The 15,661-nt window shown below is 47.8% G+C and overlaps 1 protein-coding gene across 3 annotated transcripts in view; it reads right to left on the reverse strand.

The window, feature by feature from the left end:
* Positions 1-8,942: 8,942 nt before the first annotated feature.
* nrip1b (nuclear receptor interacting protein 1b) overlaps positions 8,943-15,661 on the reverse strand; it is a 51,098-nt gene continuing 44,379 nt past the window's right edge. For all 3 annotated transcript variants that reach the window (XM_083987142.1, XM_083987143.1, XM_083987141.1), the window contains exon 2: positions 8,943-15,657. In XM_083987142.1, the coding sequence (XP_083843268.1) occupies positions 11,354-15,181 (3,828 nt within the window). In that variant the 5' untranslated portion in view covers positions 15,182-15,657 and the 3' untranslated portion in view covers positions 8,943-11,353. The remainder of the gene's footprint in view (positions 15,658-15,661) is intronic.

Here is a 15,661-nt window from a genome sequence, read left to right on the forward strand (position 1 = left end):
CACACACACACACACACACACACACACACACACACACACACACACACACACACACACACACACACACACACACACACATATATATATAAACATATATAGGCTAATCTATTTCCCTTTGCCCCGTGGAGCGCACATCAGGCTCATTACTCATTCATGACTAATGAGTGCAGGACATGGGAGGAGCAGAGCTACAGAGTTGTCAGCAGGGGAGGGTGTGTGGAGAAAGGTGGTATAAGGGGGGGGGGGGGGCACAGCTGCAGGGCCAACAGTTGATCCTGTCCCGGGAAACAGGATCAACCAGGTCAGAGCAAGGAGGAGGAGGGAGGGGGGGGAGGAGGGGTCGGAAGGTGGTGACCCTGGAGGTGAAGGAGCAGACTTCACAGAGAGGTACATCTTCAAACGGCCCCACGGGGGGGGGGGGGGGGGGGGGGGTGGGGGGGTGGGGGACAGGCTGAGGTTGGGAAAATAAACCGGTCTGACACAGTTCCTCTCCAAGGTGTTTTTGCTTTAACCTCCTTCTCTCAGGCCGGAGGCTCTGCTGCTCTCACGTCTTCTCCTACCTTCAGGCTGGATCCAGACCGTGGCCTCCTCACCGTCTCACCCATCCATTCTTTATTACCCCCCCCCCCCCCCCCACCCCAGTGACGTGCGACCCATAAACGCCAACGGCTTCATCTCTCTGTGTGTTAACGTGACACAGGAGGTCAAACCCTGTGCTCAGAGTTCACGGCCTCCTGTGAGTAGTAGTCGGTGATCAAACATCTGTGAACATGTGTATCACACCGATCAGCAGGAAATCCTGTGACTGGTGTGGGTGTGTGGTGGCCTACATGTGATCAAACACAGCACATCATTAAAGCTGCTTCGACAGGCAAAATTACAGACAAATTCAGGTAATTCTTCTGAGCAACGAGAGACACGGTAGGTAAGGTAAGACAACAAGAACATCGGCTCTACAATGTCCATTGTGCCCTAGATCAGTAGTTCCCATCTATATTAGTTATGGTTCAACTATGTGTTCAAGCTGTCAGTTTTAAACGAGTAGACTTTACCCTTTCAATTTCTTCATACTACTGATCTTCAACAATTCAAGTAATTTCAAACCATTTCAGACTTTTCATATTGTTTCATCTCTTCAAGATTTCTTCAGCAGTTTCTTAACTTAAAGCAGAAGTAAGTGGAATATTTGTGTTAATATAAGTCTTAAATAGTTATATCTTCCGACAGCAATCACTTACATAGAGTGTTTGGTCTGAAACACGGGTCTGTCAGTCACTCTGCTCTGCTGTAAGCCGAGGAGAAAACTTTCCTTGTATCCTACAACCTTTATCCAATGAGGAGAGAGAACGGCATAAAGGGGCGGTCCTCTCTGTGTGTGCAGCCAAGGGATGCGCGTGAATGTGGTGACGTAGGGACGAGGGCGGGGACTGATAACTCCATCGGCTGACAGGAAGTTAGCCAAAACCACCGGATCGCTTACTTCTGCTTTAATTCAGCATTGTTTCAACAATTTATTCAGCTTTCAGCATTCACCCGTATTTCCTTCAGTAAATGCATTCTCTAGTTTTTATATCTTTCTGTCCATTTTTCTTTGTTGCCATCATGTCAGGTAGGTTGTAGGTTTTTGTTCCTATTGTCTTTGTTTATATGATTTTGATTATCCAGTTGGGTGTGTTATTAGGATTTTAATATTTCAATATGCACAAAACAATTTTGATAACCTCACAACCTCAGAACAGACAAAGCTCTGTGACGCCCCCCTGAGGGGGACAGGTTGGGAACCAACGCCCTAGATCAGGCTTGAACTTACAACCTCTGACACCAAGAAGAACCAGCTCCAGCTCATGGAGCTAATAGGCTAGAGGTGCAACCTGGTGTGTGGCTTCACAAATGGACTAAGGCAGTCTCCATGGTGACAGCAGCTGTCAAGGCCGATTTCAAAAACTGTCAAAATATCAAAAATTCTGTTATCAAGACAAAAAACGGATAATACATGTATTGCATCTTGACAGCATGGGGGTGTTGGACACTTGTTTTCAGCAAAAAAGGTTTTGCTGCATAAGTGAAAAACTGATACTTAAAGGTGATAGCTACAAGTTTAATATATATTTCGGACCCGCCAAAATGTATTAAACAATTATTTATATACTATTTTTTTTTTTAATTCAGTAAAATTAATACTTTTATTCTGCACCCCTCTAGACATTCTGTGGATGCATTTTTTTTTTTAATTAATCATTTTGATGAAAAAGTTGTAGCTATAACCTTTAACTTAAAAATGCCAACAGTTCCAATGAGACCAGAATTCAAAATGTTTTCAAAAATTCAGTTTTTTCAGATATTTGGGAAACTTAATAAACACGACTCAAAAATTCAGGAAGATTGAAAACACATTTAATTGGATTTTATATGTTTACAGTCAAATGTTCAGACACTGTAGGCTCAATTTTTCAAATATCAAAAGGCTGGGTGGTTTTATTGTTGAGGACGGTCTGAAGATGCAGTGCAGCACATGGTGTCAATTAAGCAAAAACTGTGGGAGAAGAAAGGTTTCATACGTCTTTGGAAAAAAACCAACAAACAGAGAAATGGACTTCATTATCTGCACTGGGGCTACATTTTGGTGAAAGTTGCAAAACTTATTAACAAATCAACTATAGCAGGTACAGTTGATTTGTTAGGAATTTTTAAAGTTTTTACATTTATTTAAAAACGTTATTATTATTCTGGCCCCTAATGAGGAGATAACTCATTAACACTGACGACTAAGCGCAGGAGTCGGTGGTTTAAGCCCGTTGAAGATTGTTTTTCTCATGGAAATAAACTGGACCTGCTCATTAGGTTGTTTGTTGGGGGAATAAGTCATCTGTAAAGCCAGGAAATCGTTTTTGGAGGTCTCTCATAACTATGAAAAGCCTGTTGTGGGATTTCCAAGTCCTTGTCCTGTGGTTGAGTCACTGGTGGCCTGGTGCGCAGCGTTCACATCCTTTTGGCCTCATGCTGAGGTCAGGAAATTAAAAGGGAGAAGCCACAGACAAACAGCCAATTGTCAAGTTTTACACCTTGACCTCGGCTTAAACTCGCAGCGTCCGCCTTCATGTTTGCAGCCGCTGCAAAGCAGCCGGAGGAAATCGAGAGGTTACTGGCGGTTCAGCCTTGATAAGAATCTCTGAAATGGAGAAGTTCACGGAGCGGGGGAAAGGTCATGGGGAGTTTAAAGAGCACAGTCAGTCATGGGGAGGATTAAATAAAAAGGGAAGTCAGTGTTGAGTTGAGGAACTGTGCTCGGGCTTTTTTCAAAAAAAGTACACCGCAAACAAAAAGGCGTCTGTTCCGCTCGCTGAACTTGATGTTTAACCCCTGAGCAGAGGAGCTTCGGTCTGAACTCGTCTTCACCTCCTGGAAGCCTAGCGCTGCAGCCGGTGGAGAAAACGAGTGGTAAAGAGGGGGGGGGGGGCGTGTGTCAGAGCGAGGGTTTAGCACGGGCCCCCCCTCCGTACAATGAAGGTCTATTTCAGGCTCTTAACAGATGACGTGTGTGGCACAGCCTTGGATATTGAGCGTACATCTGGTGACCTCTCTGCGTGCGCCCTCTCCTCGGGCTTTCCTGCCTTTGTCAAGACGCAGCTCTGTAGTTGAGCGGCGGCGCAGGTTCCATGGCAAATACAGGACGTCCTCTCACTCTGCTCCACGCTTTGATTTACACAAGTAACTCTGACCTCCGTGACCTTTAGTCACACACGTCTTAACTGGTCAGTCTGACATCCCTCATGTGTTCTGTAAACCAGACCACATATATGACTTAAAACCAGTGCTGGGCATGTTACTTTTTAAGAGTAATTAGTTGTAGTTATTAGTTATCTTTCCCAAAATGTTAAACTGAGTTAGGAATGAATGAATTACTACATTATAAAAGTAAGTTACTTTATTATTAAAGGGACAACGAGGAGTTTCTATTTGGTTATAAAAAAGTCTCATATTAATGTGGATGAGTCTACGTTACCCACACTTGTTAATGGCTCCATTTTCGATAAATATATTGTTTTGTCTCTATCGTTATTTTGTTATTATTAGTGGTGGCGGAAATGCTGGGCGAGCCGACCAGCGTTTCTTTACTTTCGGTTTCGTGGTGAGTCATGAGAATAACGCCGCTGAATCACCATTTATGGTTGGAACTACGACGGTATGTGATCGTCTTCCAACCTCTGACTTTAATTCTTGATGAATGAAAACATGAGTCTGTCTTGCGCCGGTCAAAGAATTTCACGGTGCGCGGAGGCTCATAAATGTAGTGAGAAAACACTTCGCTTATCCAAAACTTTTGGAAAGTGTAGCGTAGCGAAGTGTTTTCATACTACATTTACCATGAGCCTCCACGCGCACTGTGAAATTCTTGGACCGGCGCAAGACGGACTCATGTTTTCATTCATCAAGAATTAAAGTCAGAGGTTCCAAGACGATCAGATACTGTCGTCGTTCCGGGGTCATTCCTATGTTCCCACAGCCCTATGTTCCCTCAGCCCTATGTTCCCACATTTCTATTGTCACTGAAAATTAGGCCCTATGTTCCCACAGCCCTTTGGTCCCACCATTGGTTGGGTTTAGGCAATGAAGAAAGGAGTTGGTTAAGTTTAGTAAAAAAGACCAGGTAGAGGCTAGACAGGCCAGATAGATAGAGTCCAGATAGGTAGAGAGAGTCCAGTGGGAACATAGGGCTGTGGGAACATAGGCACGCTCCCGTAGTTCCGACCATAAACGGCGATTCGGCGGCATTATTCTCATGACCTGCCGGGCAGCGTCCGCAAAACCGAAAGTAAAGAAATGTTGGTCGGCTCGCCCAGCATTTCCGCCACCACTAATAATAACAAAATAACGATAGAGACAAAACGATATATTTATCGAAAATAGACCCATTACCAAGTGTGGGTAACGTAGATTCATCCACATTAATATGAGACTTTTTTATTGTCGCGGAATTTTTCGTTCTGCCGACGGAGAAACTCCTCGTTGTCCCTTTAAATGCTCAAATATGTCAATTTACTCGGGCTCGCCCCCCTAACCCCCATTTATCTGGGACTAACCAACTCAGTATTCCTAGAGTTGGTTAGTTCCAGATAAACTGCTTTTTTCCAACTAGTTGATGGACTGAAAAAAAAGGTGTATGTACACTTTAACAGGTGTATTATTTTGTGACGGGACTTCTTGAGTCAAGTAACGGTGCATTTTATTGTCAGTAACGGTAACGGCGTTCTAACGGGGGAAACGGTCATTTTTTGGATTACTTGTTACTGAAAAAAGTTGCACTGTTAGTAAGGCCATTATTTTATAACGCGGTTATTCCCATCACTCCTTATAACTAGGCTACACAGAGAAGATTATTTATTCACAGCAGGGGTGTCAAACTCATTTTAGTTCAGGGCCCACATACAGCGCAGTTTGATCTCAAGTGGGCTGAACCAGTGGCATGACATAATAACCTATAAATAACAAAAAGTCAGTATTTTCCTCTTTGTTTTAGTGCAAATTTTGTTTTAGTATATTATTGAGATGTTTACAGGCAATGAACTGTTCTTTTACAAAACATTAGGGCTGCAGCTATCCATTATTCTATCCATCGATTCATCGAATAAGGTCTGCACATTACAAGATTTGCTAGAAATATTCTGATGTCCATTATTTGAAAACACATTGTTGGCTCCAACTAAATCATAGTGGAGTGAGTCCTATCAGTGTGCAGTGGTTTGCTTTAAAAAAATATATTATTTAAGGTGTTTTTCCTTATTAAATAGCTACAACAGTATAGGAAGCCTGTGTGTGTATTTCTGTGAGTGTGAGTGAGAGTACCTGTATAAAGATTGTACTTTCTTGTGTGTGTTTGTGACAAAAGACAAATTAAATTGACGCCATGTGAAACAAACGCAGTGTTTTATTTGGTTTCCTCAAGCTTATGTTAGTGACATCAAACCTAGCCGTTAATATCGACTTATGTTCCATTTAGTCATAGTACAATCAACTAATGACCCTACGTTCCCACTAGTGTTCATCTCACTTACATTGTGTCGGATTTTTTCAGTTTAAAGGGATATTCTGGCCTAAGTTTAACCCATGGTCTAACACACATAATGAGGTATCAAACACCTGCCAGCTTTGCCTGGTTTCTATTGAAAAGAGACGAAAACAACTCACCCACTCTCCTCCGGCCGCTTGCTAGTTGTGGGAAAGCCCTGACAAGTTGATTACAGAACGCATCAAGACTACTATCTGTCTTCCCTCTCTGTTTCTAACAATAACTAGCGAGTGTTGACAGGGAAATTAACAGAGTTGACTTGCTCAAACTATCGCAGTCAGCAAAGCTGCTGCATTTTTGGAACTAAGCGTCACTGGACTCATGACTTTTCTACTGCATTCGGTGATCGACTGGTTAGGGCTTCTGCATTATATGGACGCGGCTGGAGAGGAGAGTGGGTCAGTTGTGTTTTCGTGTCTTTTTAATAGAAATCAGGCAAAGCTAGCAGGTGTTTGATGCGTTGTTTTATGTGCTGGGACACTATTTGTATTGTTGATGAGGTTTGGTGCTGTTCTTAACATTATTTGTGACTATGAGTGGCTTTTTTGATCATGGTTGGCTCTTGGCTCCATAGACAGCAGTGACTTGCTATCTGATTGTCTGTGCTGAAGTTACTACAAGAAAAAACTTCATCATCTCTAATGGGGGTGTTCTACTCAGTCTCACAGTGTGATAGACCATGGGTTAAACTTACACCGGAATATCCCTTTAAAGGAGAATTCCAGTGTTGGGGGGAGCAAAAAACGCGACTAAAATTGATGCAGGCAAACCGGAGTTACACCATGGCTAGACGGCGCTAGTGATAGCCACAACGCTAAAGTATGAGGGCAATTTTTTCAACCACAACAAACACTCAACACTCAAATATCTATGGTACATGACTGGAATCCTTATGACACACCACTGAACTCATAAACTGTACAGTATAAACCGGTATAAACTTTGTGTTTTTGCATGTAGTCACTCACCTCAGATAGCCGAACTCTGAAACATCCTGGAAAGACATTAGCTACTACTCGATCGCAGAGCGCCTGTTCTCCCCGCCACAGAAACAAACACTTTTTCCTTGTTGTAATGATTTCTTTACAAAAATAAACGGTCAGAGATATTTTGGACATTACCACTGCACTGCTCAACCGTTTATTTTTGTAAAGAAATCATCACAACAAGGAAAAAGTGTGGCAGGGAGAGCAGGCGCAGTAGTAATGTCTTTCCAGGACGTGCCATAGTTCGGCTGTCTGAGGTGAGTGATAACATGCAAAAACACAAAGTTTATACTGTTTATACCGGTTTATACTGTACAGTTTATGGGTTCAGTGGTGTGTCATAAGGATTCCAGTCATGTACCATAAATAGGCTATTTGATTGTTTGTTGTGGTTGAAAAAATTGCCCTCATACTTTAGCGTTGTTGCTATCGCTAGCGCCGTCTAGCCATGGTGTAACTCCGGTTTGCCTGCATCAATTTTAGTCGCGTTTTTTGCTCCCCCCCAACACTGGGTGACCATCAGGACAACGATTTAGGGCTCAAAAATGGCCGGAATTCTCCTTTAACTGCTGCCTCATTTAAGGACGAGCCGTTACGCTATGAAACTTCAATTTTACAGTGAACACAACTTAAAATGGTCATACACCTTTGATATTGTGTCTCTTCCCTTATTTTCTGTCTTTTCTCAGATTGGCCCACTGACCTCCGACAATGCTGTGTGTCAGTAATACAAGTTGATGCAAAACACAAGCTGTATAATTTGAGTGTAATTCATTAAATGTGACCTGATCCAGCAAAATGAGTCGGAGTGACCCAAATTTCAAAATTGAGATTTTGGTATCAATGGAAAGAGGAGAAAATAAGCTTTAAAATGATACCCTAGTCAAAGTCATACATTGGATAGTTTTTAAGATATGGCGATTTTATTTATGGTTTTCCACTCACTGCTTTTGATTGAAAACCTGTGAAAATTGCATTCAAACAATTTAGAACGTCTCTGGTTTAATGCCTTCCGTGAATCTGGCGTCTGTTCTGTACCATGTGATTACACAAACCTTGTAGAGGCACCGTTCAATGACCCTCGGAAAGCAGAATGTAACTATTCAGATGCTGTTTACAGCTCGTCTCTATCATAAACAGTTCAGAAGATATTTCATGTTTTGTAAAACATCTGCAAGCGTTAGCATGCTACTACGTTCGGTTTAGCATCGATGCTAACGCTCGGTTTAGCATCGCTGCTACCGCTCAGCTGAGCATCTGGTCCCGTACTACGTGATTAGCCTACACATGGCTACCCTTGTTGTCACAAATGCACCATTCAGGGACCCTCGGAAAGCGGAGAATCTCACGATTCAGATGCAGTTTACAGCTCGTCCCTATCAGGTTCAGAAGTTATTTAGCCTGCTAATGTTGTGCTCCTCTCTAGAGGGTTAAAAGTTGTAAGTCAACTTTAATCGTCATTTACGTGCCTTTCCTCAATTATCTGGACTATGAAACTTTGGGAGATTGTTTTTGAATGTCATCTCTTTGAAATTAGCAAAAAAATTTTTTTTTGAGTTTTTATTGATTTTCCACCTTATCAGCTGATTATCTAAAAATAGAACGTTGCGACTTCCGACTCATTTCGCCAGAGCGGGTCACAAATGAAGCTTCGGTTCATTTTTTGTAATAAAATTATTTGAGTTATTACTCGGGTAATGGTTTCAGCCCTACAAAATATTATGAATAACCGACAATTTCTTTAGAAAACAATTTCAACAATATTTTACCTCTTCTGATTTATATGTTATTTCGGCAAATTCATCCAAAACCGGTCCCCCAGAGGGCCCAATCTGGCACACAGGCCGGATTGGGCCCTCTGGGGGACCGGTTTTGGCCTCTGTGCCACATGTTTGAAACCTCCTGATTTAGAGAAATACAAATGTGTCTGATGAAAATCTGTAATGTAAACCGCTCCTGACAAAGAGGAAAACATTCATACTAGGTCATGCATTTTAGTACTTTATTTTTGAGATATCAGTGCAAATGAACACCAAAAAATGAAAACATAAAAAAAAAAGAAAAAAAAAATGAAATAATGTTTCAGGTCTTCACATGAGAAAATGAAACATCTTTTTTTTTAATATATATATGCTGCTACAACTGTATTTCTTAGATGCACAATGCTTATCTATGATTGTACGTCAATCCCCCACTATAGCCCGAGCTCGGCGGAGCTTTGTTAACCAGTAACAGAATGAGAACAAAAAATAAAATAAAATAAAATAAAAATCACAAAAAAATATTCAATGCACGTTTATTTTTCACACATTTTTTATCAACTTGCTCAACAGTCGGTGGTTATTTAGAGACTGTTCATATTCTAAACGAACCTCTCTCTGTGATAGAAAAAGACCTATTTTAAGACTTGACATTTTCCCCCATCACCAGTAGGGATACACAGGTAGTTCCCATGCGTCTGCATGCAACAGGCAGCAGTGAGGAGAGTCAGACATTATTACACAACACAGGGCAGGATAGATTATCATTTACCACATAGAGACACATGCAAAGAACAAACCCAAAAAAAGAGAAAAAAAAAGAAAAAAAAAAAAGATGGGCATAGCATCCTCTGCCTTTTTATGTACACTTGTACGCATATAATTCATATTTACATATCAGGGCATTAAAAACTAGGGTAATATCTTTTTCTTAAACATTACAAAATAGTCATCTTTCATACTGAAAGTACTATTTACACAAATATATTTAACCGTTGTGAAAATGTATCAATAATCGAAGAGACGTACTTCATCATAGGTATATGTATTAAAAACATCACAAGACTAAATGGATAAAGCAGTGTGTGAAAAGAACTGAAGACAACAGTACAATCAAAAAAGAAGGAGCTAGACACCAGATATCCCTCCACACACACGCACACACACACACACACACACACGCACACACGCACACACGCACTTGCACGCACGCACACACACACCAGTATGTGGTGGTGGCTGTTCAGGGGCCAGGTAGACATATCCAGCTGCTCTGAAAACAAACATATACCAGTGGTCTTCTCTTTATTATCATGCGATTTTTTTTTTTTTGACTTCTATGAGTTAAGAGACTGCCACAGAAATAAAATATGTCCATAAACCACAACAGTTAAGAAATGATGGAAATAAAAATCACAAACTATCAAATTTTTAAACGGATAACAATACTGACTTTTTTTTCTTTTTTATTACATGCCATTAAATTAAGAACTCGGCTTTCGATAGTGCAAACTCCGGGTGCTCCACTTATAGGAAATGTTTTGTTTGCTTGAAAAAAAAAGAAAAGAAGGTGGAGTGGGTTTACCCAGGGTGGTGAGATAACATCCACAGACACTGCAGCCTTTTAACTGTTGCTCTAGAAACCTGTTTACACACAGTTGCTCAACTGTAAGCGCCGCAAACGCTCTGTTGACCCCATCTGCTCGCGCTCGCAAAACCTGCAAAATCTGCAAACACATCACCCTGAGTTTGCACCGTCAAATGTCAGCTTTGAAAAGTTCAATTCAAATAAAAGCAAAGGAAAAAAAAACAAAACACAATGAGTTGTGACCATTCAAACCTCGGCCAATAAATATCTCCACTCCGCTGGTGCTTACACTGTCGGGAGAAGCGAGAGTGCCGCAGTGTGAGCTTTGTGCCCTCCACGACCTGCTCACGTGCGTCGTGATGAACCTGCTCTTACCGGGACTTTATTTGGGCTCTTATCTAAAATTGATGTGGGCTCTGTCTGAAAATGTTCTCATGGAAGGGAAAAAAAAAAAAATAGACATCCACTGAACTGAGCACTAACATTTTTGGAGTCATCAATAATAGATGTTGCTTGAAATGTTCTCTCTGGGTGTTTTAGGGCGGCAACAAAAGAGGACATGGAATAGTGATATGTGTGCAATTAATTTATAAATAAGAAGTAAAGGAGGGCTGAAGTGTGTAGTGCGTGATGGTCGCTGATGGGGAAGGTTCAATTTACTTGTGTTGAGTTGAACAGTTTGCTTTAAGACCTGGCTGTACCATCCATGACCTCGCTGGGTAAAAATAGAGAAATAATAATGTGGGGGTGCGTTTAGATTCTAACTCTGCTCTAGTCCACTAGAAATGAACCGTCAATTTTGCATCTTTGTTTTCTGTTTCATCAAACCAATTTGGCAAATCATTTAAAAAAAAAGAAAAAAAGAAAGAAAAAAAAGGAAGAAAATAAACAACAAAGTCAATGAATTTGATTTCCATCTGTTGTTTGTTTGCGCGCGTAGTTGATACAACTTCTACTCTGATGATTGGCTCAGCCCCTGGCTCTCGTGGCTGTGCTTGTCGTGATGGCTCGGTGATTGGGTGGAGCTCAGACTGTGTTCGTAGGCATGCATGTCACTGATTGGCTCTTCCTTCACTCTGGCTACAGACTGCGTCCCCTCCGCCTGCTCCCTCACCTCCCTCCTCATCTGAATGCTGCCCTTCTGCAGCATGTAGTACAGGATGGGGTTGGAGCGCGAGAGCCGGGGGGAGTCTGGGTTCGAGTCACAGCCCTCCTCCTCCTCCTCCTCCTCTTCCTCGTTGTCCTGACCGCCGCCCCACCGCACCGGGCTCTCCGGCTCCTGTTTTACCAGAGCGGTGGCGGTGGCGGCGGCGGCGGCCGTCATGGCGGGGTCCCGTTTCTGAGCAACGGGCCACGGGGCCGGGTGGCGGCCCCAGGGCGTGCGGACGGGGCTGTCGCTGGCGGGCGGGGTGGGCAGAGGTCTGATGTTGCTCTCCAGCCCGGAGTTGAGGGAAGCGTGGTGGGGGTGCCAGCTGGACATGTGGAGGAAGCTGTGATTGTGGGCGGGCTGGCCCAGGACGCTGCCGTTGGCCTTGCCGTTGGCCTGCAGGACGGAGGGGCTGGGCGCGCCCCCCCCGCCGCCCCGGGGCTGCTGGGACAGCTCCTTCAGGCAGTTGTCGGAGAGCAGCAGCTGCTTGAGCACGTTGAAGCCGCGGCTCTCTCTGGTGAGGGTCTCCCCACCCCCAGCCGGGCTCCTGGACAGCGCCGCCTCCTCCTCCTTCAGACTCCTGTGCTGCTCCAGCTCCTCCTGAACGGCCGAGGAGCCGAACAGGTAGGCGTCGCCGCCGGCGTCCAGCGCTCTGGGAGAGCCGGCGTTGTTCAGAGCGTCGGCCTGTTCGGAGCAGAGGCGTCTCCTCTTGGGGCTGGGGCCGGGATACTCTCTCTCCCTCTGCTCCTCCTTCACCTGTCGGGGCTGCGCCTCTGTCTGCATGGCGGCGCTGGTGTAGTAGGTGGCAGTCTGTTGTTTGAGCAGCTGGCTCAGGAGGCCGTACTTGGCTATGACCTCGGAAGGCCGCGGTTCCGTTTTGAACTCGTGCTGCGGTTCTGAGAGGAGAAGGCCGCCGCCGCCGCTCCTCTCGTGGCCGCTCCTCTCATGGCCGCTCCTCTCGTGGCCGCTCCTCTCATGGCCGCTCCTCTCATGGCCGCCGTGTCTCTTTCTGCCGCCCGCGTCCTCGGACATGGTGGAGCACGGAACCAAGGGCTCCGTGATCTCCGTTTTGACCTTCACGTCCAGAGGGGGGCCGTTGGAGGTGTTGCAGATGATGGAGGGGCCGGTGCTTTTGTCGTAGCAGGGCCCCGCCGCCTCCACGCTCCTCCTCCCGCTGGGCCTGTCCTTGCGGCCGCCCGTGGTGGCGGTTGTGGGGGCAGGGGCGGCGGCGGTGGAGCCCGTCCCGAGGAGGAGCTGCAGCACGGTGCGCCTCTCCAGCAGGTTCTCGATCTGCGTCGCCGGAGGAGACGCCTCCTTCCGACTGAACGGCGTGCCGCTGCCCGAGGGCCTGTCGACCAGCGGGGTGGTGGTGGTCCTGTGGATGGGAGCGTTGAGTCTCTCCAGCAGGGTGATGGGCCTGCTGGCCTCCGGCTCCTGGGCCGGCCCTTTGCTGGGGGGGGGGATGGGCGGGGAGGAGGAGGCCGTGCCGCACTGAGCCAGGTTCTGCAACAGTTTGCTGGCGCTGAAGGCCGGCTCCGAGGCCTTCTCGGCGGGGAAGGTTTTGGATTTACACAAATCCAACGGGCTGGACTGGATGTGGGGGGACGGGTAGGAGTAAGGGGACAGGGCGCCGCTGCGGTCGCGAGGGAGGGGGAAGAGGGGCTGGGCCGGGGCTACGGGCCTGTCTGTGGGGCTTTTTGTCCTGGTCTCGTCCCAGGGCGCCAGACCCTTCGGCTGGCTTCGAGACATGGTGGCCATAGTGATGTCCATTGGTGAATCCTGGTCACCTGCGCTCTTATTGACCAACTCATTGTTTCTGCGGTCAAGAAGAAGCTGCATTAGCGTGACCTTAGGGTTGGACTTCAGCTCTGGGCTCAGTTCAGACTTGGACGACTTTGATCCTGATGGCTCTGGCTTCCACTTATTTATTAAAGATTCTGTTAGTTTGTCCAGGGAAGAGGTAGAGAGAGAGGTAGAGGAGGATGAAGAGATAGCACTGGAAATGGACGACACAGCGGTGGAGGACGGAGAAAAGGAGGTGGTGGGGGGTTGGGCCGAAGCTTGAGGAGAGAAAGCAGCAGGGGTGGTGGAGAAGACTGTGGTGGAAGAGGAGGAAAAGATGGAGGTGGAGGAGGAGAGGGAGCAGAAGGAGGAAGAAGGGGTGGAGGACTTGGGCCCTGTGTCTTGTGTGTTGGCCCGGTTCCTCATGGAGAGGTCGATGGGCGAGCAGCTGGAGTAGCTCTCCGCGTCACTGCTGTCCTTGGTCAGGCTCCTCTCCTGGACGGAGCACTCGCTGTCCGACGTGACGGAGGAGGAGCCGCTGGGGGGCAGGACGCCGCAGCTGTCCTCCAGGTGTCCGTTCTTGGTCAGCTGCTTCTGGTTGTTGTGGTTGTTGAGGAGCAGGAGCAGCAGGCTGCTGCAGGTCTGGGGGGGACGGGTGGGCCGCGAGTCGAAGCCTCGCTTCTCCCTCGGCGGTTGGCTGTGGGCGTGGCTGGGGGCGTGCGGCGGCGTGGCCGGGGAGCTGTGGCTGCGCAGCAGGGAGGGGCTCTGCGGACTGGACAGGGCGGTCCGGGAGAGGGGCGTCGTTATCGTGTTCGTCGCCGTCATCCCGTTTTGGGTCGTTAAGGAGCTTAGGGTGTCCGGAGTTCCAGGCCCTGGCCCTGGCCCCGGCCCCGGACCGGACCCGCCCCCACCCACGCTGGGTGGCCTTTTGTCCTGGCCGTGCTGCTGGTTGGCCATGGCGGCCAGTCTCTCACTGGCAGAGCGTCCAGAGAGCTGGGCTTTGAGCGCGTGCTCTCTGGAGTACTGCTGCAGGTGAGCTTCACTGGACAGCAGCAGGGCCAGCTGACTGCAGGCCACGCTGGGCTTGGGCGAGGGCGCCGGACTCGAGCGGATCTTCACCATGTTGGCCACCGCCTTCAGGCGCTCGGCGCACGACACCGACTCGGCCGTGGGGGCGGAGGGCGGCGTGGCGCTGTGCGCCGACCGAGGGGACTCCGGGGGCCTGTCCTGATTGTGTCCCCTGCGGCTGTAAGGTGTGTTGCTGTGGTTCTGAAGTTTGCTCTTCCTCATCAAGCCCTTCAGGCGGCTTGAGGCCGTCCCGTACACGGGGAGCGGCTCTTTGTCGGCGGGCGGCGCCTTGGACGGCGAGGAGCACTCGCTGGGGGGCTTGGTAGAGTGCTGCGACATGGCCACGCTCTGCAGCCGGGAGCTGAACGACTGGAGCAGCGAAGCCAGCAGGGTGCTCTCCCCGGCGTGGGGGGAGCCCTCCAGGGCTCCGTTCTGCAGGCCTCCCCCCTGACCGTCCAACTCCATCGGGGGAGAGCTGAGCCGCTGGTTCCCCGGGTCGTTCCAGGTTCCCGAGCGCAGCAGGCGGGCCTTCTTTAGGTGCTGCGAAGAACCCAGCGTGGGCCCGTTGGGTCCTACCTTGGGGGCCGTGGGGCCATGGTTGGGCAGTTGGTAGGGCCCGCCCACCTTGTCGCCCTGCTCCTGGTTGCTATGGGCAGCCTCAGACCTTCCACTCGCCGTGGCCCCAGACCCGCCCACCACTGGATGCATCAGTAAACCTTCCAGATAAGTTAGAACAGCTGAATCCTTGTGTGTCTCAGGGCCAGGCTCCTCCCCATGAGTCATGTTCAATACTAGGATCCCCTCTTATGGTTCAGCACAGCTACTGGGAAACTAATGTCCACTAGGTCATCTGGTTGACAGTGGCATGTAACTTCCTAAATAACAAAAAGAGGGCGGGTGGGGGGCGGCCGGAGACCGGTGCTGCGCCGAGCGGATGTGATCCCTCCGTGCGGTGGGCACAGTTAGCACTGTGATACAACAGCAGCCCTATTTGGAGGCGATCTGGGGCAGGTGGGCCTCCCAGGCATCGTTGTGTGCCTTTAAATACCGTAGGATCCCAGTGGGCCTGGCTCCAGGCTCAGGGAGTCAGTGGGATTTCACCACAAAGATGTTGACACATTCTGTGGCCGCGTGTGGATGTTTGGGATGTCTGTCCGACGGCCCGGCCCTGTCTGCGGGCCACCCCGGTCCGCGGGCACCCTCGTCTGTGGCCCTCCGTCTGTGGTGCCTCTCAGCTTAGCAGATCTCACATCAGGGACCTGA

Source organism: Trachurus trachurus (genome assembly GCF_905171665.1).
Source record: "Trachurus trachurus genome assembly, chromosome: 14".
Classification (NCBI taxonomy): domain Eukaryota; kingdom Metazoa; phylum Chordata; class Actinopteri; order Carangiformes; family Carangidae; genus Trachurus; species Trachurus trachurus.